The sequence below is a fragment of the Botryllus schlosseri genome, chromosome 15 (genome assembly GCF_051294905.1).
Source record: "Botryllus schlosseri isolate E-star chromosome 15, Bs_hap1, whole genome shotgun sequence".
Taxonomy (NCBI): Eukaryota; Metazoa; Chordata; class Ascidiacea; order Stolidobranchia; family Styelidae; genus Botryllus; species Botryllus schlosseri.
The window spans coordinates 9,835,682-9,860,524 of record NC_137250.1 but is presented as its reverse complement, the minus strand read 5'-3'; the positions used below and the strand labels follow the sequence as shown (position 1 = coordinate 9,860,524).

The 24,843-nt window shown below is 40.3% G+C and overlaps 2 protein-coding genes across 2 annotated transcripts in view; both read right to left on the bottom strand.

Annotated features, from left to right (window-relative positions):
• Window positions 1-24,843, bottom strand: part of LOC145457678 (ATP-dependent DNA helicase Q4-like) — a 195,643-nt gene that overhangs the window by 29,757 nt on the left and 141,043 nt on the right. The gene's annotated exons all lie outside the window — the stretch shown is intronic.
• LOC145457726 (N-alpha-acetyltransferase 40-like) lies at window positions 20-1,858 on the bottom strand. The gene has a single exon (XM_080336003.1). The coding sequence runs from the start codon at window positions 1,157-1,159 to the stop codon at window positions 491-493; it is 669 nt and encodes a 222-aa protein (XP_080192129.1). The 5' UTR covers window positions 1,160-1,858; the 3' UTR covers window positions 20-490.

Sequence of the window (24,843 nt, the reverse complement as noted above, 5' to 3'; positions counted from 1 at the left end):
ATTGTCGAAAAACGGTAAGTCTAAAAAAAATTGCAAACGTTAAAAAATTGGCAGTGACGAAAAAAATATCAACAGGGCCGATGTGATGAAAGGGAGACATATTTTGTCTGTGCTACATTTGCTATCTTCAAATTCCTAAAATGCGTAAGCTACATAAGATTGAGACTGCCACCATCGAAAAGTGAAATGAACAGCGACACAATATTGTTGACCAGGTTATTCACTTATTCAGTTCCAACCATGATAATTACACTGCACACAAAATATGACCAGTCACACAAGCAAACAAACAAACATTTCCCAGATTTTTGCAACATTCTAAAAATACTAATGTTTCTACCAAGTATTAAAATCACTGATGAAATATTCAAATACTCCAGAAACAACAAATCCAAATATTACATGACGAACATGAGATGTGCCTAAGACTGAAACTTTTTCCGTTCTACTGAAGTCATCCAACAGCTCCGGTTCAAACTACGATTTAAATTCAGGTCAGAGATAAGGTGGTGTTGGTATTATGTTTCGTATGCTTGCAAACGATAATGTAAGACTCATCGTCAGGGCTAGTGTCGTCTTCAATGAATTTCAGTTTATCCATGAAAAATTTCATAGAAACGTCGTTCATGGTAATAACAGTCGCTACGACCTTGAACAGGTTATTTTTTATGGCCAACAATTGCAGGATTTGCATAAGGAAAAGACCTAATCCTTTACGTTGCACCTCCTTGACTAGGTGAATTTCATAGCAGTACACCACGGGTAATCCGTAGTCAAGATCAAATCTGAAATGCACAAAAGCGACGGGTGCGGCATTTTCATCTCGCGCAATTAAAAATATCGCTTGATCCTCTTTCAATTCATTCATTTTATCTTTGTCGCGCCATCCCCACCCGCACTCTTCATAGGTGTTTTGCATGTAAAACTTGGTGAGTTCGAAAGCCCAATTCATTGTTTTTTCATCCATTTCCTCTCTCTTTCGGCATTCTATGGTAACGTTCAGCCCGTTGCGGACATATTTTGTGAATGAAACGAGAGGTGACAGCGGTTTCTCAACGTCATTGGCGTTCTTGACGAGGGTCCACAATTGATCGGATATCTCTTTTTCCTGTTTCCTTTTTAATTTCCTCTCACTAGCTTTCGCGGATTTCCTACCCATTATCGTAGTTATGCAACAAGAGCCTGTACAGAAAAGAGATCGATCTTCATATTTGACGGAGATGATACGAGTATACTATCATGTATTTTAGTGCCTTGGCCAGCTATATAAGATTACAATATTTTCTAACGAGTATGATATGTATTAGATTTTGATTACGACTGGTTTCCATAAACTTAGAACGGTATTCTTAGCTGCCTGATTGGAATCGCTGGCCTTTTTGCCTGATGTATCAGGTGAGCAGCGATGATTTTCCAAGTTAAAGTAATTTAATAAAAAATAATTAAAAAATAAAACATAGTGTGAGCACAGGACACCGATTCCATACATGCTTTAGCTGGAGATTCCATTCCGAGTGCTGGGTCGTGTCAAGACTCCGTCGTATTTTAATCGCCACAACACTGCGATATTTTGGAACAAAATTAGGAAAAGCAATGGCATTTTGGCATACGAAACGAACATGAAAAACTGCCAATCGTGACGCCCGATGAAAATAAATTAATTACTGTACACTCATGACTTTATCTTGACTGTAAGTTTGCGATGGAATTATTCGATATACCAGTCTTGCATATAGCTTCACCCAGTAACACTGCACAGATTCAATAGAAACACAGACAAAGTATAGATAAGTTATCTATAGACAAAGCCATCCAACATAACTTCATAAGCCAACGTGTCGGGTTTTGATGTTGTCGATGATGGTTGTTTCCCGCAGTTGCACTAATACATTATGTGGTGTACAGTGCAAGAATCATGCCAAATATTTATCAACTACACTTTCTCTGACATTAGATAACTAACCTACCGAGGTTAGTTATCAATACTCTGACTCTCGCGAAATTCTCATATGATTGCAATAATCAGGACCGTAGCTGCCACACCCCAAACCCCCCGATGGGGGGCGAGCTCAAAGGGGGCCCAATATTATTTCGTGAATTTACATAAATTATAGAGTGTTTTTTTTTAATTTATGCAACTTTTTCAAAAAATTTCGCGCTATTAGGGTAAAATATCTTGATTATTGGGTACTCTTCCCAACGACAAAACCACGCATGATTCACAGAAATGGGCATTTCGGCGTCGGCCATTACCGCACACATTCGACACGCTCCCTTTATGGTAGTGAAAAATTTCGCGACCACCCACTTTGTCGTGATATCAAAAAATATTAGCAATCAGTATATCCTAGCAATCCCAACGGATAGTTTGATCTTGATCTTTTTTCTTAATCTAATGTTTTATAGCATTGAAGGCTATGGCTGTTGATGAGAGAATTCTGAAATAGGAAATTCGGACAGTATACAAAGCAATAACCATAAAATTTGAGTAAATCACGCGGAGCACGGAAATTTTTTAGGCTAACTGAAGCTTCGCGCTACCCTTCAGATGCTTTCACGTTCCTCAGTTTGAGAACCACTGCGCTAAACAGTACAACTAATCTCGCTGATAAGTATAGCGGAAAGCACAGTGCGATAGGTGGTCTGGGGGGCGAAGCCCCCAGAAGTGTGGTTTATCATTTATTTTGGGGAGCCCAAGACTAACGCTTTGGGGGCCTGACGAAGTGGCGTTTCGGTCCTGTAAATTTAGAACACATTGATTTTATACTAAATATATAAATACTATTTGATGATGATGATTGATTTAGGGTCGATTCCTCAGATCGTGGTCAAATTATCACGTAATCACTGAATAAGTAATCAGTGATCACACCCTATGACATCATGCATTCCACGGATGCTGATTCACTGTCAATCTGTAAATCAATGATTATTGACGCACTTGACGCCGGTACCTAGGAAACGGCGTTGGGTCTTTTGTTACGTCATCATGCTGTTGCTGAATTTTTCAATGTGCAGTGCTTACTTCAGAATGTTATCAAGTACGGAAACGTCTCCGCTGTCCCGTAATTCCGAACCCGAATTTGTAATTCTTTGACTCTGGTTGTTGACTTGTAGAAACTGCATGCTTGCACTGTATTACACTCATAATATCTTCCCAGTTTCATTAGTTTAACGACTTTTGCGTAAAATCTGTTTTGCGCTAGCCTAGCCATTGGAGGCAAGAATCCCTTCTAATCTCCCGAGGCTGTGATCGCCTTTGGTCTATTAGTCGCATTATTTTCATAATAAATAATAGCCCTACATGTATGCGCAATACCGATACCCGCATGAGAGTGCAAATGTAGAATTCTCGGAACGTTTTCTACTGGTACTCATTTTAGTTACAAAATATTCATGTCGAAGAGCGAGCACGCAAGGTAGTAGACAGGCTCAAAACCGCCATTCAGGTTTCAGGACAGCAACTGCTACATGACAACAATATAATTCCCGTATACCTCCAGTTACAATGCCACCCGATACATCCCGTAACAGTAGGCCTACCACTAACCGCCGCAAATTATGGTGTAATATCACTGATCACCAAGTTAATTCAACAACTTTCGTTGATTAACTTTTAACCAATGATTACCAGTGATCACGATCTGTGGAGCACAATCGTGATCAAATATAGGTGCTAATCAATGATCAGGCGTTAACCAACATCTGGGGAATCGACCCTAAATGTAATGAAATTAGGTCGTAACATGCGATGACGGTTGTACGTACAGTGTACGTACATATATATATCATTAGTTGTAGGCTACCCCTCAAAACACATCTCACATTGAAATCCACGTCCGAATGGCTTATATTCTCATGAACAAGTAAAATTGAAGTTATGATCCTATTTTCCACTTTGGTAGCCTTGAAACCTTGATTGGCCGTATCGCAGCATACAAAACAAAGTAAAAATCTAAGAACGTTACTAGAAATAAGGCATTTCCGAAGTCATGATTGTACAATTATGCATTTATTAGTGTTCGTAATATCGTCCAACGATTTGTCCCCGAAGATTTTGATCAGCGGTTTGTGATCGGTAGCGATAACAAGGTCATCACATCCAAGGGTAAAGAACTTGGTATCCTCCAGTGACCATGCCACGGCAAGGGCTTCACCTTCAATCGGAGCGTATCGTCTTTCTGAATCACGCAAGAATCGGGAACCTGCTAGAGTAATTTTCCAGCCTTTGGGACAGCAATCAGGCGTCGCAGATTCGCACTCGCCGTATTTTTGACGCAACCAGTACCCAATGCCCGTTTTCGACCAGTCGGGATTCAAACAAGTTTTTCGCTTCGGGTCAAAAATGCGCACCGCATTTTGGATTGCTCGAATAATCTCAGCTTTTGACTCTGCAAACGCCTCATCGAGTTCATTGGTCCACGTGAACGAAGATTCCGGGCTAAGTAAGCACTTGAATGGTGCCATCATTTCAGTAAGTTTGCCATAATGGGAGACTTGGTTCACTAGTCCAAACCACGGCCGTATGTCTGACAGCTTTTGTGGCCTTGGGATACAGGCGATGGCTTCCAAATATGGCCGTACGTCGTCTGCTGTAATCTCGAATCCTGCAAATTCAATATGTTTACATGCAAACTGAAATTTCGATGGGTTAAGAATGATGCCTCCGCGTCCCATCAGTTCGAGATAATGAATCATTCTCCACCAATGTTCAGACAAACTGTCATCCCATAACACTGTGACGTCGACGCACTTTGTCTTTCTAGGCACATCAGCGATTATCCGATCATATCGATAAGTGTATCCATCCCCCCTTGCTATGAAACCTTGTGGGGCCACTCGGTATCTATATCTGCCAAATTCAGTGATGAACGTGAGTAAGTGGCGATCATCTTCTCTGACGGGTACCGAATGGTATCCATCCCAGGCGTCAGTAACCGATTTGAAAGTATCGGGTGGGATGGAACGGGCCTGATGAAATGGTTGAGCGATGTGGTGCGTGTCCTGGGAGCAATGGCGATTGAGGGATTGGAAGTCGATTACTCTGCGAGGACTTCCATCGCTTTTACGAACCCATATTGCTCGATGACACCACTTTGTCGGCGTATTGGGTTCAACTTTTTCAATGACACCAAGACGCACGTCATCATCCAATTGTTTCTTAACTGCATCACGCCAGTAAATAGGCACTTGAGAGGGTGTGTGGACTTGCTGCTGGCTTTGCATCTGAATCAACATGAATGGATATGGGTGGTCCAGACATGGAAGGCAACGTTTGATGTTTGCACTTGTTGAATGTTGACGAACTATATCGCAGTAGAAGCCATTGTTTCATCTTTTCGTTATTTTCCACACATGGCGTGAATGGGAGCTCAGTGGGCGAACTAGTAGGCAACGAGCGTTTTAGGCATTCACACCAGCGTTGATTACTATTGGTGTTTGACGATTCCTTTGTAGAGGCCGGAGCAGTAATTGCGGCAACGCCAACCGTAGGGAAATCCGGGCCAATAATATATGCAATTGCTCCATCGCACCTCTGCTCATGTAGAACAAATCAGTCGGATGATGTTGATGATGTGTCTCGGATAAGTGAGGACGAGCTTCTGATGGATACTTTCAAGGCCTTGGCTGTTATGAATATAACAGCAAGTGTTCGCAAGGCCAATCTATTCTGTTGTCGCCAGGATCGTGATCAACCGATTCGGTCGTTTGCTGCTAGGGTCCACGGAATAGCTCGTACCTGCACATTTGCTATGAAGTGCACGAGACCAGACTGTGATCAGATAGTCAACAATTCTGATGACATCGTCAAACATGTTGTGATATCAGGCTTAGCAGATAAAAATATTCGGCGAGATATCCTCAGTTTACCTGACCTGGACGACAGGACTCTGCCAGAGACTATTAAAGTGATTGAAACCAAAGAAATGGCGTCTCGTGCTATCTCTGTTAGTAGACAGAGTTTCGGATCATTCGATAACAACGGAACTGTCGCGTCTAATGTGCCAAAAGCCCAAGATGCACCGCAATCGGCCAACCTTGAAGTCATGATACCATGCCGTTCTTGTGGCAAGAAAACTAAAAAAATTCAAGTACATTGAGGGACGATTCGGGAAGAAATTCTTGAAAGAATTCGTTCAATGCTCAGAATGCTGGAAAACAGAGAAAAGTTTCATCTGCATCTAGCCCGTCTATGGAGATATGGCATCTCTTTCAACACTTGACCGCCATAATGACCATGCATCGACAACGCGTAATGCTACTCCTCGTGGACATCAGTCGTCGTTCAAGCAGTCCATATTCGATGGAACAAACGGGTGGTTAGCAAAGGAATCGAAACCGCAACCGACTGTGGACTTGCAGGTATGGACTGATACTCGAGATTATGATCAATTCAATATCCCATGTCCACAAATGTCGTCTAGTGCAGTAAAAGGTGTTGCGGACAGTGGTGCCCAATCGTCTTTGATGGGCCTAACAATGTTCTTAGCATGTGGGCTTACTGAGAACTGTCTATTACCCGTCACTAAACGTATGTTTGCTGCTAACGAAGAGGGCATGAATATTCTGGGTGCAGTATTCCTTCGAATTTCTGGTATTTGGTTGCATTAAGCTTGATCATGTACAATTATGCATTTATTTGAGTATAAAGCTCACTAATAAATGCATAATTGTACAATGATCATCCCACAACATTGTCACAAAGTGCAATGAAATCGGTATGGTCGAAAAAGAACTACAAGTATCTTTAATGTGACGGATAACAGGCATTATATTCTTGTGGTGGCATAAAAGGTACATATTCGCACTTTGTCATATTGCATTATGTTATGACATCATAATGAATGATACTCGAAAACTCGACTCGACTCGAAGCATAATACGTGATTTAGAATCGAATCACTCAAGTACTCGAATTTGCCCAGCCCTGTCTATAATATTTGACATATTGACCTAGCCTATCGATACATGTTACAAGTCACATTCATTTTCGTCACTTATTCCTTTTATGTTATCATTTATTAAGTGTGTATGCCTCTTATTTACATTCTCTAGGCCAGTACTTTTCAAACATTTTAAGGAAACATCATCACCTTTATGTTTTGCAAAAATGAATCGATTGCTAACAAACTTGATAGGCAATCAATCAATAATCGCCAGATTATATTTTCATCTGCCCAATACACTCACAGAATGAACAAAAGCGATATACAAACACAATGCGATGTAATGAAAAGAGGAGGGTGCCGAAACCACCATCAGTTGCGGTATGTTGGTCTGGACTCTATGCCCGCAATGTCACAATCTTTTCAATGTTATAATCTTTATTCCTCGGTCCTTTAGTCGCTCTTTCCTAATGTTGTCATTCTTTCATTTTTCATTAGGCCTTTTTTGTCGCCGTGAGAACAGCGACACTGGGGATGACGAGTCCAGAATAACCTCCGACGGCGGGACTCGAACCCGGACCCCCTGTGGTGCCGACGCTCACCACTGGGAGGGCAATTTCATACGAATTACAAACCACTTCTTGCTTCAAAGCTCCCCGCGGGCCGCACTAGACAATCAAGTAGTTGTGTGTATGTTTCATCTAGAAGGCAACTCCTTTTCCTCGTTTTGAGGTCAACTGATGCACTCAAGCTCTTTTCGGCCAAATAAGTTTTCTGCAAAGATCTTCCAGCGCATGAATAGCCATGTCTGTATAAGAATTATCCAGAACTCCCATATACAAAATGCAGCCCGTTTTTCCCGATTGAAGAATGGTTGCTCGTAGAAATCGTTACTAAGAGTTGCACAAAGCTCTCCTGTTCTACGAAGGAGTTCAAAACCCACAGCGAATTTGAAGTGATAGTTGAAAAAAGAAGAGGGTAGATTTTACTAGGGATGGTGTGAACGTGAGGTTCAAGTTCGCGTTCTGTATGTGAACCTCGGAAAGTTAGAGGTCACGTTCACAAACGAACCTTGATAGGTTCTGCACTGTCATTTATTGCATTTCAACTGCTGGCCACTCTATGCATGGTGCTGGCAGCATAAAAAAATCATCACTAAACGAGCATGCACCTTGTCAATCTCAAAAGTTTGCTTGAAATGTCCAGCTTTTCGTTTGTGAATATTTAGTGACTCTCTGCTGTGAGCTTGACCCGTAATCACACAACATCAAGGGTGAAACACACACTACATGTAGGTAGTCAGCGAATGATGCTTTTTCAACTGGTCAATGAAATTGATATCGTTGCCTGCTAGATTGCGTACGGGGTCAATCTTGATTTCATGTTTATTGTAAAATAAAAACCAAATCCGTGCGTTTGGAGAGTTGGCTACTGCTGTATAACTTGTTAAAGGGTTCGATAGTGGTTACGATAAGCGCCCGCCAATCTGACGGACCGAGATCGATTCCCGTCGGAGGCTTATCTGGGCTCCTCTTCCCCCGCCGTTGCCGTTCTTACGGCGACAAAAAAGCCCAGTAAAAGACCCGACGAAAGAAAGCACTCACAAGGAATGGAAAGAACTAGTAGAAAGGGCCACGGCTTCAAAAAAGATCAACATCAAAAAGAACTGTGACATCGGGCACTCCAGGCCGAGGTGGATATTAGAGTAAAGGATCGCTACTGATGCGCGTCGTTCGACATCCTCCTATCTGTGCATGGCATCGCATTGTGTATTATCGCATTGTACATTGTGTGTGACTTGTTCAGATAAAAAATATAACCCAACGAATTGTTATGTTATGTTATGTTAATATCGGTAGCAAGTACAGAAACCCGTTTTAAACTCCGCTCAATATAAACGTAACAATACTCAGACGCTGGATAGCCTACATTGTCCGTTCTGGCCTAGACCGTTGAGGCGTTAGAAGACGGAAGATATTGATTTTATGGGATTATGATAAATCATTTGATTGCCCCCTTTGATACATTTGGCGGCGTTTAAAACCAGTGTTGGGATCAAGCCACTACCTTCGAGTCACGAGTCATTTCGAGTCATAGCACATTTTGACTCGAGTCAAGTCAAGTCGATCGATTTTCCAAGGAGACTCGAGTCAAGTCAAGTCACTCGATTTTTGAAGGGGACTCGAGTCAAGTCAAATCAAGTCACGAGTCAAGTCACAATTCAAGTCAAGTTGCCTTTTCGAAGTATGAGGCATTGCATTTTGCTAGCTGTCTGAAATACAGATTGAGTGGTGATTGATTCTGAACCAATGAACTAATATAGAGTTAAATATACACGCAAGAAGGTGCTGTATCGCTCGCATATACGTAGAACTGCTAAACTACGTAAGTAATCGCATAGCCTCAGTTTATATAATTACCAGCCGAAATAGAGAATAGAGAAACGAATTGATAAGATGGAATACATTACCCATTTACAAATTGATATGATCCAATTCGAGCCTGCGCCAATGGTTGATGACTATATAAACTATATTCGAATTCAATTTCAATAAAACAAGAGGTTTGGTTAAGGTAAGAACATTGAACAGAAATGTACATTTTGCTATTAAATTACTTTACTATACTAGTTTAAGACATCGTAAGCTATAAGCTTCGACCACTTCGTTTGCGGTCAATTTATTTGTGAGAGAACAATGGAGGCACAGTGAAACGCACGATCATTGAATGATTAGTCGCTCTCACGCGTTACACGAGCGTTTCGCGAGCAATCCGACCGTATGCAAGATAGGCTACAATGATTTTTATCGACACCGATTACTTGATGACTTGAAATTGACTCGTGAATTTTGCTCCGAGTCACGAGTCAATCCACATTTTTGATACGCCGAGTCGAGTCAAGTCAAGTCAAGTCATTTTAGCAAAGTGACTCGAGTCAAGTGAAGCCATACGAAAAAGGTGACTCGAGTCATCCCAACACTGTTTAAAACGTCAATATGTACTTCAACATTGTGACATAATGTGGCCCGAGTCGTCACAAGGTATCGTGTACCTTAATATAGGCTATCAATTCACTGAAATGTAGGGTTGGAATTAGCGTCACGTGACGTCATGAGGTTCATGTTCGCGTTCACACAGAACCTTTCAAAAAGGTTCGCGTTCAAACGAACCTGAACCTTTCAGAGGTTCACACCATCCCTAGATTTTACACCTTCACTCCCGCGTGTCACCGCGACTCATACGTTCTGGTTCAGGGTAGGCCTGTGTTTAGATTATAGTAATCTCGGTTAGTAATCTACAGTTTATGTCTGCCACTAAATCCGCTTTCGGACCAAAGTTTTGATTATGTAATAATAGCGCAAGAAGGCTAGTGCGAAAAAAAGTTATTATTGGGGCAAGTTTTTGTTGCACTCAAATCGTAAGAAAGTTGTACTTAATTTTGACGAAAGTCATCAAGGAACAATCAGCTGACAACTATATAAAATCCGCTCTCTCCTTCCTGATTGAGCCGCGGGAGAGACAGCTAGAGTGGAACTGGAAGTTTCGGAAAAATCGTTTAGCTGCAGTTCAATTGCGGTGGCTTTCTGAAGAAGATGGCTCAGGCCAAACCTAATTTCCCGATTTTATCTTTAATTTCAGACCGCATCGTATTTTGAGCGCAATGACCCCTTCATGGAAATCCAATCACGCAATTAAGGGATAACGTGGGCTATTGATAATGCGGTTGCTTAACAGTGTGGCTGAGAGGTTCAGAAGGGTTTGCGAAGTAGAATTTTCTGTTTAATGATTTCAAAACTGACTTGAAAATTTGACTGCGAGTCGTGAGTCATCTCGTATTTCTCATACGTCGAGTCAATACATTTGACTGTAGTGACTGGGGTTGCATTTAAAACAAATGGTTGTTTAAAACACTTTGTTCAAAACATGTTTTAAACAGTGTTTTAAACAAAGGCCTTCAAAAATGTTTTCTTTTTTTCAAGTTGTATAATAATGCCATAAATATGTAAATACTCTCTAAAAAATGTTGTATGAGCCTACGGACGACGATTACCTCCTGATAATAGCCGACGTATACGATATGGGATGGTCTTATGGCAGTGGTCGGGAACCTATGGCTCGCGAGCCATATATGGCTCTTTTGGGCATTAGATATGGCTCTTTGCGAAAGTTTAATTTTTGTGCTCAATTTATCAATATTGCAGCAACTTGTTATTAAATCTTCCGCCTGTATCACAATGCAGTTTTCAAACACGCATTGATAAGAAATGAACTGCAGTGGAAGTGACACTCACAATTACAATTTCAAATTACAAACAACACCATAGCTATCCACGTTCCTGATTGATAACTTATAGTTTTGTAGCCGCTGTTAGCAAGTAGGCGTGTGGCGCAACGTCGTGTTACTGCTGAATACTTTGAGAATTGAGAAGTCGAATCGGAATCAGCACGACAATTACATTAGATTGATATCTGTTATTATAAATTCTATGATAGTTACGATGAATTGCGCTACCACGGGAAAGGCCTGGCCTGGCTCGGCCGTGCCTCTCCTCTCTTCTCACACTTTATTTTCAAACAATAAATAGGCAAGTTGCGTGATTTTTATAGTAAAAATCTAGTACACATAGGTGAGGCACTGCCTCCCTGACCCCACTTCACTGACACATCACACATTACAGGAGGTATACAATATGCATACTGCTGTATAGTGACCATGTTTGGCTCCACCTATACGTATGTCATCATGGGCGCCTCTCATTTAGGAATAGCATCAAGAGGAAATTACGATCTCGTTTAACTGACGAGAGTCTCAAATTTTGTATGAAGCTCAACCTCAACAATTGAAAGCCATCGGGAACACCATGCAACACCGAAAGCCGCATAAACTGTAAAATGCGTGTAAAAAGTAGATTCATAATTTTACTGTTGTCTGCGTCTGTGGGAAATCTATATGTTAATTATCTTAAGCATAGAAAAATATCATATGCCTCTCAGTGCAATACAATTTAAAATATACAACTTGCAAAAGATCTATGTAGCTCAAGTTTCGCATAGGTCTACTCATCACTCAAATAAAGCAACCAGCATGATTAGTAGCCTACGAGTTTTTACAGATAAAATACGGTGCAAACGACGAAACCCATGTAGTGATTTCGAATTTGCGCTACGATGACGTCACGATTTTTCAATTGTGACGTAGCATTTGATTGACATGTATGGCTCTTTGAGAGTTAAAATAGAAAATATAGGGTCAATTTGACTCTTTGGACCAAAAAGGTTCCCGACCACTGTCTTATGGGAACCCTCGAAATAATCGGTTCAGCAGCTACAGTACGTAGATATAGATCATTGACACGGAATGAATGTTCTGATGATGATGTCCGCCGTTTGAAAAATGCTGCAAGACGATGCATAGTCCCGGTTAAAGATATTTCAGGTCCGTATATATGACAGGGGTTGGAAGCCTATTTCGTCAAAGGAGGTATAATTAGCCTATATTTCCAATTGTGAATATCAATCCACCATGACGTCACAATTTCATATACATGAGGTTAATGCTTATAAAAAAAAGAAAAAAAAAACAATAAAAAAAAGATGTTTTAAACAAGGGCCTTGTTTTAAACATGTTTATTTTAAATTGATTTTTGTTCTAATCACAACCCTAGTATTACTAGTGAATTTTTGTTCTAATCACAACCCTAGTAGTACTAGTGACTCGAGTCGAATCAAGTCATTAGAAAGTCGTGACTGGGATTAGGCTACATCCCTGCACCACTATATAAGTAAACTATAATGTCAGTTACAGGAACGCGTTTGAGTCTTGTATTTTTGAAGTTTACATGATTTATACAATGACGTCAGTTCATTGTTGAATAGCTTTTGTCCCCTTACATCAGGGGTGTCAAACATACATTTTATCCGGCCCGCGAAGTAATTCTGAGTATAGAAAAATGCTTTATCATATCCAGCACATTTGTAACAAACGTTGAGATGTTTTTAAGAAAAGACTTTCATTAAATAACCCCTCAAGAACGCAATTGTTGAGTATGTTCATTGGCCACATTATAACCACCCGGTTGTGGTGTTGCGGATGCACTCTAGTCACCACTAGAAACAATTCGATTACATTGACACAGAGTTCGGGAAAACAAAAAGTCCACATTGAGTTCATAAGTTTTATAGAAAAATGGAACAATAAGTAGTTATTCTCAGAAGCGAAAACGCCAGTGCGAAACCGTTATATGCCGTTTACATGAAGAATATATTAGTTACGCAAAAATATCCTTCAGACATCTGTGGTCGCACCGCTGTGTCAACTTCAAACTCAAAATATCCCCGGAGTCCAGAGAAAAGCGAATCGCGGTGTAATAATAATGAACCAAGTTCCAACGTCCGCATTTACAGTTGAATCTCTTGTATTCCTCGCAACTCACGGAGATGACTAACGCCAGATTACGACTAAAGCAAAAGCAGCATAGAAATATGCCGCCTTATCGTCGTTACCGCCACTGTTTTAGCGGTTGATGAATGTATTCAACCAGCCAATCATCGTATTTTTGCCAATTCCATTGTTTGCGATACGATGGTCCGTGATACTATATAATGTTGTTTATGCTTGCTAATGAAGTATTCGAGTGAAATGCAGAGGCGTGAGGTAACATTTTGGAATCAATTAGCTGGTGCGGCCCGCGAGCGAGTTGAAGGTTTGAATCCGGCCCGCGACGTAATTTGAGTTTGACACCCCTGCCTTACATTTTCATTCTGTCGCGTCACCTGTTACTATGTCAAGTTTGAAATTGGGGGTGAGAACGCTTGAGTGCAGTGCAACCTTTTTAGTCGGACTAGACAGCATCAAAACTGACAATCTGTCGCAATATATCTCACGACAACCATTTAACACATTAAATTCCCTAGGGACCGAAAATGGAAACTCTATTTCCGTTTAATCGATTCTTATCAGAACACTGATCCCACAGTTAGTTCGGATTTGGTCACGCATCCCAATCTCGAGCTAACGAAGTTAAATGTCAATTATGACGACCACACACAATTTCAGCAACATTTTGCCTCGCTCCGTATCCGTATCACGCAATAGATCGAGGCCATCGTCGATGGATTAAATCGTGGTTCTGAGGCTAATCGCGTGGTTAAATCTATATGAAGTTCACGGCGACGTAGTAGACGAAACCTACATGCGATCACTCAAGCTCGCTATTTTCCGCAAACAGAAGATAGCGTGACAAACCGTAGTCGCGAAACAAGGCTATCACGCTATTCTCACAAAGATCTTCCGCTGTCGCATGAAATGCGAATACCGGAATATTACGGCACTGCGGAATGAGCCTGTTGATCTTTAACCCCGCATTTTTGGAAACGCGACCGCGAAGAACAAAGAATCTCCAGATCTTATCGCGATACAGGCCTGCACATATCTCTATGTAAAGTAGGCATAAGATTGGATGCATATTTGCAACGAACAATACTTAGTATATCGTCCATATTCAGAAATTTAATATCTGATCAACGTTACTCGAAATCGTCACCAGTCCATACACATAAATTACACATACATTAAAACCAGGCAAGAATCACAAATAAAATGAGAAGTGAAGAATAGGCTGAAATTGAAAATATTGAATTCATAAATACTATCTGCCTGTATTCACCAGGAAGAATAATGAGACACAAAAAGACCAACCAGCCATTATTTAAAATTTGTTTACCGTGATTATTTTACAACAATAACATTTCCTTTTAGATGTACGTACATGCTTTACACTTACGCTCACAATTGACGCAACAAACTCAATTACGACAGACGCTTTGCCCCGGGCGTAGCCTATAGGAGCTGTAATTAATGTTAACTTTGGGGAAGTGCATTTATCGGAACGTTCTTCGTACATATGCCCCGACTTTTCAGGGAGTATAGCACTTACTATTAAACATCGCACTATACATGTATCCCGTGAATGATAATATCATGTCAATTTATTAGGATGATGGCATTGTGACGCGACTTCGGGGCACAATTATACAATGAATGTGTTGAGAATAGCTCATTGCAATGTAACTTGGGAGCAATACGGACTATACTTAACTCGACATATCTAGCACGTCATGAGTGTGGTGTGGACCTCTGACGATGTGAGCGATGAGCACATGCGTCGCTAAATTACCTGAATGCCCAATTCGAATAAGCCACCACAGTAGAAAAATGTATCATGACTCGTGAATTACAAACCAATTCTATGATCTATTCGTAGTTCGATCATACAGTGATAATGCAAACACAACCTACAACTGACTTGGGAGTTGTATTATATCGCCTAAGCATATCAGAATTGATTTCGTCTTAAATTTGACGAGCATAACATCATCTACTGCCAACTGTATCTTGTAAATACTCGATAAAGGCTCTATTTGCGGTCGGCTATGACGAAATAATAATAACAACACTCAAAGTGGCGACTTTTCAACCGGATTCACCTTCTTCAATTTGAGCGTTAAATTACTCGGTTTCATGGTAAGCCCGATAGACACCCCGTCCATCGGTGGGTTTTCGGGGTCGGGTAACACCTCGCACTGATGCAAGATCAAGCTAACAGTCGACGTGATCAAGATTTTCGACAACGCGTAGCCTGGACATTTTCTACTTCCGGCTGAGAAGATGAGATATTGCTTGACCTTCGCGGCGTCTAACGTATACTTCCCGTCGATATCGACGAGAAATCGTTCCGGAATAAAGTCGTGAGGGGCGTTCCAAATAGATTCGTCGTGATTAGCGCTGTGTTGATTCACGAAAATCGTGGTGTCCTTTGGGACTGCGTAACCTTCGAGGACGGTATCCGACAATGTCCGATGCGGGATGGTTATAGGGACAACGCTGGAATGACGCATGACCTCGTGATAGACCGCTTCCAAATACGGCAGTTTCGCGCAATCTTCGACTTGAGGTAGGCTGCCTTCTCGGGTCACGTTGTAGATATCTTGTCGGATTCGTTCTTGGACGTACGGGTACCTTAATCCGTGATTAATAATTCATCAAAAGGAACCAGCGAGCGCATGTGCTTGCGACTGATACGCCGAAATGGAATTGTTGTTATGGGATGTTATTATTACTAGTTACTAATTGGGCTGGGCAAATTCGAGTACCTGAGAAATACGATTCCACCTAATTTTTACAATATCTGTCGTCCGCAAGTTCTGGATGGCATGAATGTGACGTCACACTGGCTTTTCACCGATCATACGAATCGGCGCTCCGTGCTGTCGTTATGTGTCAGAATTATGATCAAGTCGAATCTATCCGCTAGTTTGAATTGCTTCGAAGTCAATGACTTCCTTGTGAATTCTGGCATCGGCAGCGGAAATTATACCACAATTTTCTCATCTTCTGCGTAGTATTTGTGAGCTCGCACGCAATTAAAGGATATTCCAGAGTCTGCTTTAAACAGCGTTTTAGGCATAAATCTTTGCGATATCGATAATACCAAGGGGGTGGATTTCTCACCTTATCATATAATATAGAAAAAACAGCATCGTGCTGGCGAAGGTGTCCTGAGACGCTCCGAAAATATCATTCACAATCGCGGACAGCACACGGTGGTCGACCTGGTCCAGTAGCGACACGTCGTCGAGATTACGCAAGGAACTGTGGGCCGTGGCAGAGATTTTTGCTTCGTATTCCTTCACTTCATTCTCGATGAGGGCGTCCAGGATGTTTCGTACCTCGCCGGGCTGGTATCGACTGATATTCTCCGACACCCTGTCCCGCGATAAACAGATCAATTCGAGTTGAATTTAAAAGTAAGGGTTATCATGTCTTAAGCATAATTGCCGGGGATTATAGATATTGATATATGATCGAGCGAGATAGTGTAATGGTGATGCGTCCGGCTTCTTGATCGGTAGGTCGTGGGTTCGATCCCCGGCCGGGTCAGACCAAAGACTCGAAAACTGGTATCCGCGGCGATCCCGCTAGGCGCTCAGCAATCACGGATAGCACGGAGGAGAAAAGAAATGGGGGTGCAGACTAGATGACCTTACTATAAAGGCCGTAAGTAGTAGTATAGATCGGTCGTGGTGTGCCATTGGTTCTTATGGGCGCGGTCGCACATCGTATGGAAAACTCGTGGTGGCACATCGTACTTTTTGACCCCCCTCTCGGTCGCACATCGTAATGCGTTTTTATGGGTGCGCTCGCACATCGTACTTTCAGGTATAGGCATCTGTCGCATATCGTATTGAAAACTCGTGTTGGCACATCGTACTTTTAGGTATAGGCATCTGTCGCACGTCGTACTTTCGTGTGTCGTACTTTCGTGTATAGGCTGTTTTGGTGATTCGCCATGTGTTCTTATGGCGGGGGTGGCATGCGGCTCTTATTTCTTATGGCGGGGGTGGCGAGCGGCTGGGAAATCCGGGGTGGCAAGCGGCTCTTTTGTCTTATGGCAGGGGTGGCAAGCGGCTATTGTGTCTAGTGGTCGCACGGTAACCCTTTTCAGCATAGGGATCGGTCGCATCCTAACGTTTTCGGGTATAGGCGGCGGCGGCATGCTAACGTGAAAACTCGTGGCGGCGTGGTTGGTCCTTAGTTAATGTGTATATCGTAAATTATTATATATGATGTAGTTTAGTCGTGACAAATGACCGATCGTGTTCTAAGTCTTTCCTCGCTATTGATCGCTAGCTGAATAGTACTTTCAGATCGGATTATTCGCACCTTGTATACCGCTGTTTCGCACCTACAGAATAGTCTGCTGTTCACAGTCGTGACTTCACCGCGATAGCGCAATTTTCGAATCAGTCGCATGGTAATGTTTTGCTATTTAGTTTACCACAGAGCCGGTGTAGACGACGATTCGAATACCAACAATAGCCGCGTTCACATACTAACACTCCAAAAAGGTGTGAAATATTTCCTACGACCACTCACAAGATAGCACATCAGAATAGTCATCTCTCGTGGTTTGATGTTACAAAGATAGGGATCACGCACAAGTAATATTTTGGTAATAAGTTTGTCACATAACCGGCGCTTCCAATACCAACAATAGCCGCGTTCACATATTAACACTCCAAATAGGTGTGAAATAGTTTGCAAACCAGGCGATCGCTGACAAGATAATGTCTCAGACATACGCGACTTGATGTTACAGGCATATCGATCGCTCACGCGGTGAAATTTTCGTAAGCAGTTTGTCACAGAACTCGTAAAGATTTAATAAGTAACGAATAACAGACCGCCAGTGTCGGTAACTTGAATAGCGACAAATTGTCACTTATTTCTACTCTAACCCTAATCCTTTGTGAAGTGTACGCTTATTCAAAAAGGTGCGAAATAATTCTAAAATCCTACGATCGCTCACAAGATAACACCTATAAGACATAACCATCTCTCGTGACTTGTGGTTACATGCATTGCAATCGCTACAATGTAATGTGTTGGTAGTTTGGTGCAGAACTGGATTTCACGAGTCTGATATAATATGAATATTACCTATTAAGTAATAAGCACCGAATAACAGAACCGTCGCAGACGGTGACTTGAATATCCAAGATTTGATACTTTCCGCGATCGCTATATGTTTCACGTTCACTTTAGTTGTATGACAAGAATCATGCGAATATTCAAGCAATGTATCAATTTGACAACTTGAAATGAAACTTACTACACAGCTCAAGTTGATTCGTATCTGAATGTGTGAATCCGGTACAATTCTAATTAATTTGAGAAATCTTTTTAACGTGATCTTTTGATTCGATCGTAACCTGAATATTACTGACGCCGACTTTCAGTCACATTGAATTATTCACACATTCGCGCCGCTGTTTTCACGCCTATAGAATCAATACCAACTATAACTCTACAAGAATCAAGAATCACAAGTATGTGCATTATACAGTTATTGTCGTTGTCAACTTCAAATCAAACTCTTAATACAAACACGCATCTTATCACTTGTCAACTCTATCATGAAAATCCTCGAACCTGTATTATTAAGAATGTTATAGTACGGCGTCGGAATCCACTCGCGAGATGTACTAAAGGTAAATTGAGATCACCCAAAATGAAATATTTGGACTTTGACATAGTCTGAATTGCAATAGATTGACAAACATGACTACCAACTTTCAACCCATACATATTTAGAGATTATGCGCATGTTGATTTGAAACAAGTAATGACCATACAACTCTATTCACGACTGAGTTTTCCGTTTGTCAAATAGAGTTTCAGTAAATAATTTCACTATACTATCATGATATTCAAATGTGTTACTACACACAATAGAATCAATCAATGAAATAGCACCTGTTGTAAATATTTCTTACTTGACAACCACTTGTACATACCGCGATCGAGTTGCGACACGATGAGTTAAATCGGAATATTTCCATCTATTTGTCGAAACCTTGTACAAGCTATCTGGTTATTTTTTCGTTGCAATTGAGTTAACGGAAATAGTATTACGTCTCGACATCTTACCATCTTACCATACTCCAAAAAGCCAACAAGGAAAAAACCTAGTCAAGTAAATCGTTTGTAACTCACCCAATCAACTCAAACAGTATCAGTATGAAAACAGTCAAGCATACACGAGTCCATACAATCGCCACAATCTAAAATCCATAGCAAGTTCGGTTTTAGGCATATACCGTCAACTCGTCTTTTTTGTTCAACTGTAAAAGTCGTTACTATTCTGCGAGACAAAGAAATTACTATGCGGTATATTTTGTAAGATAAAAGTAATTACTTCTCGGTGCCGGCGACTTGAGATTAACATAATATGTTTGAGTATGCGAGATTTGAAAGTCTGCCCAACATGTTGAGAATTCATTTCTTACAATCGAACGCAGGTGTTATATTGAAAATTATCATGATGTAAACATAAGGATTGACACATTGATTTGACGTATGTAATAGTTGATCACGACTTGATTATTAAATTATTCGCGTTAATTAGACCCGCATTGTGTTGAAAGTTATGACAGCAACAAACTTTTCGGAAACATTGTTATTAACATATTGATTTGTAAAACTATACTTGTCTGAAATGTTCTTGATTTGGAAGATACTCCGTGTTGGTACAAATCACTCTGCGTATTGCGGATATCAGCAAATATTTTACAAATGTAATTGTTTCCAGTACCCAAGACTAAAGATGAAACAACAATTTAGTTTGCTGATAAACAACCGGTACAATACTTTATCATCATAATCCGCGGTGAGAATTGAAACACTTTCGCGCATTACACGATGTCAAGATATCACACTAGGTGAATTGGCATACCGCCGCTTGAATAATACCTAATCCGTTCGCACCATTTCACATACTTTGATCATTACCAAAGTAAATTGTGATATGTTTGTTAGATGCATCCAATTCAGTTAGAAATGTCTGGTGCACAACAATCGTAATATCAAAAAAGTACTTGCTACACTGTTATTTGCTAAACGTGTTTTGCATTGTTGTTCATTTCTAGTATTGATTGAAATTGTTTTTGAACCCTCAAATAATAATTCCCGACATGAAACTAAGCCGCCGAAAGTCGTTACCATCACAAAGAAACAATTTGCACGATGTTTACTAAATGTGTCCTATAGTTAGGTGTACTGGAATTATTTGTAAAACACACACACACACACACACACACACGATCAGAGAAATTGGAAATTTTTCCGTTGTCATTCGCTAAAGTAAATGTCATCACAATACTCTGCCACTAAAAGACGTTACTTGGACGTGCTTGAATTCTAGACATAGTTCTGATTTACCCAACACAAGACCCAAGGACAACCCTAGTTTCAGCCGAACACAGATACAAAATAATACTTGTTGTGTTGTTGCGGCATCATCACATAACAATATCACCCTCAACACAAATGATGTTTATGTGTAACATGCTATTGATTTGAACCACACCCACCTGACGGAAGAGGATTTACTCAATCTTTACAAAATGGATATTGACCAACATCACATCACTGGATTGTATCTGTTTCGCTGGATACGAGTTATATTAGTTTAACAGTAAACAAATTTCACCCTCTTGGATTATGAACTCAATGCGTTAGCAGTCATTCAATATTTTGTTTGTGTCAACTAGTTACTTGGTATGTTACGCCACAACTCTTACAAAAGTACGAAAGATATTTACATCACACAAAGTAATCAACTTTACTCGATATTTTCACATTACGAAACTAAAGAATGGTTGGTTTGACTTTACAAACTGTTTCGTTACCTCAAGACCTTTATTGTCTGAATGGTTGTTCATGTGTCTTAAGAACCAAATAGTTCAACACAGCACTAGTACCAACAGAAACATCAGAGTTGTTTACACAAAAGTTTGTATGCGTGCAGTATGCGAATACCATGTGTAAGTCCAGCACAATTGTGGTATCCATCCGGGTTTAGTTAACACAATTTACGACACCGAGGTCACCTCATCTTTCGTAAGACAACAAACCAACCAAGGTTTCAGGATATTCCCATGTCATAGCAATAAATCAGCTACTCCAACAACAGAGTACATATGTTTTCTAGTTACGGTGCTTACATCTTACACACAAATCAATCTACTTTGCTAACGAAAAGTGCTGGGTCATCAAGTGATTGTCCTAACAACAAAACAGCTAAACGTACTATCATACAAAATGGCCGTTATAGTCACCAACGGTACATGGTACAAGTAACAAGTCTCGAGAATCCAGTTATTGAAAAAACATGAAAGTGTTTCTCCTGCGCCAAGTCGTTATGTTGACGAAAGCGTATATTGTAATATCATGATCGATTTGCATTCGTTGGTCACAAAATCTCACTACTCTAAATAATTATTTTTCACTCAAACACAAACGCATACTTGTCACCAATCGTTTTCATCAAGCACGAGTTCAAGAAACCTGCTACGACATGAATTCCGATTTAGTTTTACAAATATTTTATAATTGTTTTTATTAACACTATATCAATGTCATCAAGTTGAGTATTTACGCACACACCTCCATTTGCGCGTATACTGGTGTGGGCAAACAAGCGCGACGTATGTCTGGATGGTATTTTTTAGTGGAAACACAGGGTGTAATATGTTTACTTTGAATATTGTCCATTGGTTTATCGATTCAGAGTTGATATCCGGATCCGGTTACATACTTTATCATTTCCGATTTCAAACTGAATGTCGAGACATACATTGACCAATAAAGACACAATATAGTAAACATGTGGGAGAAAACTCGACCAGGAATTGTTATCGCGATGGGTGACATAAATCCAACCGTTTTCCGAACACCGTTATCCACATACCAACCATCGTCAAGGAGGTGTTTTATTCAGACATTTTGACTCTGGAAAATCCAAAGCACGAACCCGGTCATCACAGAACTATCGAAGCCTATTGTCCAATTTTCCAAAGCGTGCATTTCGGTGTACAAGAGCATATTGTATGTGGTTAACCGATGATATTGATACGACTGATGGGGGTATACTCTGAAACCGGTAGTCTGTGTATATTTCCGTCACTGTTCGTTGTAACAATATACAAAAATATCAAATTGGGCGGTGTGGTTGTCAGTTTTCAAAACGAAAATGGTATTGTTACCCAGGGAAAAATGTATTTCCAAGTGAAAACGGTATTGGTACTCAGTTAAATGATAGTTTCCAGACGAAAAGGGATTGCTACCCAGGAGAAAATGATTAGTCACTCTAGGTAAAAGTATTTTTCCAAGTGAAAATGCATTGTTACACTGGGTAAACGCCATATCTCCAAAGGAAAATGATATTTTTACTCGGCTAAACGACGGACCACCAAGTGAAAATGGTTTGTTGCTCAGGGGAAAAGGTTTGTTAACCAGAGGAAAAATATATTTCCAAGCGAAAAAGGTTTGTTAACCAGAGAAAAAATATATTTTCAAGTGAAAAAGGTTTGTTAACCAGAGAAAAAATATATTTCCAAGTGAAAAAGGTTTGTTACCGAGAGAAAAAATATATTTCCAAGTGAAAAAAGGTTTGTTAGCCAAGGAAAAAATATATTTACAAGTGAAAATGGTTTCTTACTCTGGGTAAACGTCAGATCTCCAAAGGAAAATAATATGTTTAGTCAGGTAAACGATGGACTGACAAGTGAAAGTGGTAATTTTACATAGGTAAACGTCGTGGGTTCAGTGTCGTTGGTCTTGTTAAACGTTATCGCTTGACGTTGGTATACTATTACGAGTGTGAAAAGGCTATGCACGTCTTGTGCAGAGTATCGCGATAGTGAACATATTTTTGGTGTGACGAAACAAGATCGTTGTTTACATGTTAATGCATTTCGATTACCGAGTAGCTGCACAACAGAGAGGAGTCTACAGTTAGTTCGTGTTGTATGTCCGACGAAAACCACAACGAAGACCACTTATGAATCGATTCGAAGCATTTCAACCCTTCTTACATTTAGTCAATTCGAGTCAATTGTAATACGGATCCTCCAAGTATGACACACACACCTACACACTAATATCGTAAATACTCAACTTGATGACATTGATATAGTGTTAATAAAAACAATTATAAAATATTTGTAAAACTAAATCGGAATTCATGTCGTAGCAGGTTTCTTGAACTCGTGCTTGATGAAAACGATTGGTGACAAGTATGCGTTTGTGTTTGAGTGAAAAATAATTATTTAGAGTAGTGAGATTTTGTGACCAACGAATGCAAATCGATCATGATATTACAATATACGCTTTCGTCAACATAACGACTTGGCGCAGGAGAAACACTTTCATGTTTTTTCAATAACTGGATTCTCGAGACTTGTTACTTGTACCATGTACCGTTGGTGACTATAACGGCCATTTTGTATGATAGTACGTTTAGCTGTTTTGTTGTTAGGACAATCACTTGATGACCCAGCACTTTTCGTTAGCAAAGTAGATTGATTTGTGTGTAAGATGTAAGCACCGTAACTAGAAAACATATGTACTCTGTTGTTGGAGTAGCTGATTTATTGCTATGACATGGGAATATCCTGAAACCTTGGTTGGTTTGTTGTCTTACGAAAGATGAGGTGACCTCGGTGTCGTAAATTGTGTTAACTAAACCCGGATGGATACCACAATTGTGCTGGACTTACACATGGTATTCGCATACTGCACGCATACAAACTTTTGTGTAAACAACTCTGATGTTTCTGTTGGTACTAGTGCTGTGTTGAACTATTTGGTTCTTAAGACACATGAACAACCATTCAGACAATAAAGGTCTTGAGGTAACGAAACAGTTTGTAAAGTCAAACCAACCATTCTTTAGTTTCGTAATGTGAAAATATCGAGTAAAGTTGATTACTTTGTGTGATGTAAATATCTTTCGTACTTTTGTAAGAGTTGTGGCGTAACATACCAAGTAACTAGTTGACACAAACAAAATATTGAATGACTGCTAACGCATTGAGTTCATAATCCAAGAGGGTGAAATTTGTTTACTGTTAAACTAATATAACTCGTATCCAGCGAAACAGATACAATCCAGTGATGTGATGTTGGTCAATATCCATTTTGTAAAGATTGAGTAAATCCTCTTCCGTCAGGTGGGTGTGGTTCAAATCAATAGCATGTTACACATAAACATCATTTGTGTTGAGGGTGATATTGTTATGTGATGATGCCGCAACAACACAACAAGTATTATTTTGTATCTGTGTTCGGCTGAAACTAGGGTTGTCCTTGGGTCTTGTGTTGGGTAAATCAGAACTATGTCTAGAATTCAAGCACGTCCAAGTAACGTCTTTTAGTGGCAGAGTATTGTGATGACATTTACTTTAGCGAATGACAACGGAAAAATTTCCAATTTCTCTGATCGTGTGTGTGTGTGTGTGTGTGTGTGTTTTACAAATAATTCCAGTACACCTAACTATAGGACACATTTAGTAAACATCGTGCAAATTGTTTCTTTGTGATGGTAACGACTTT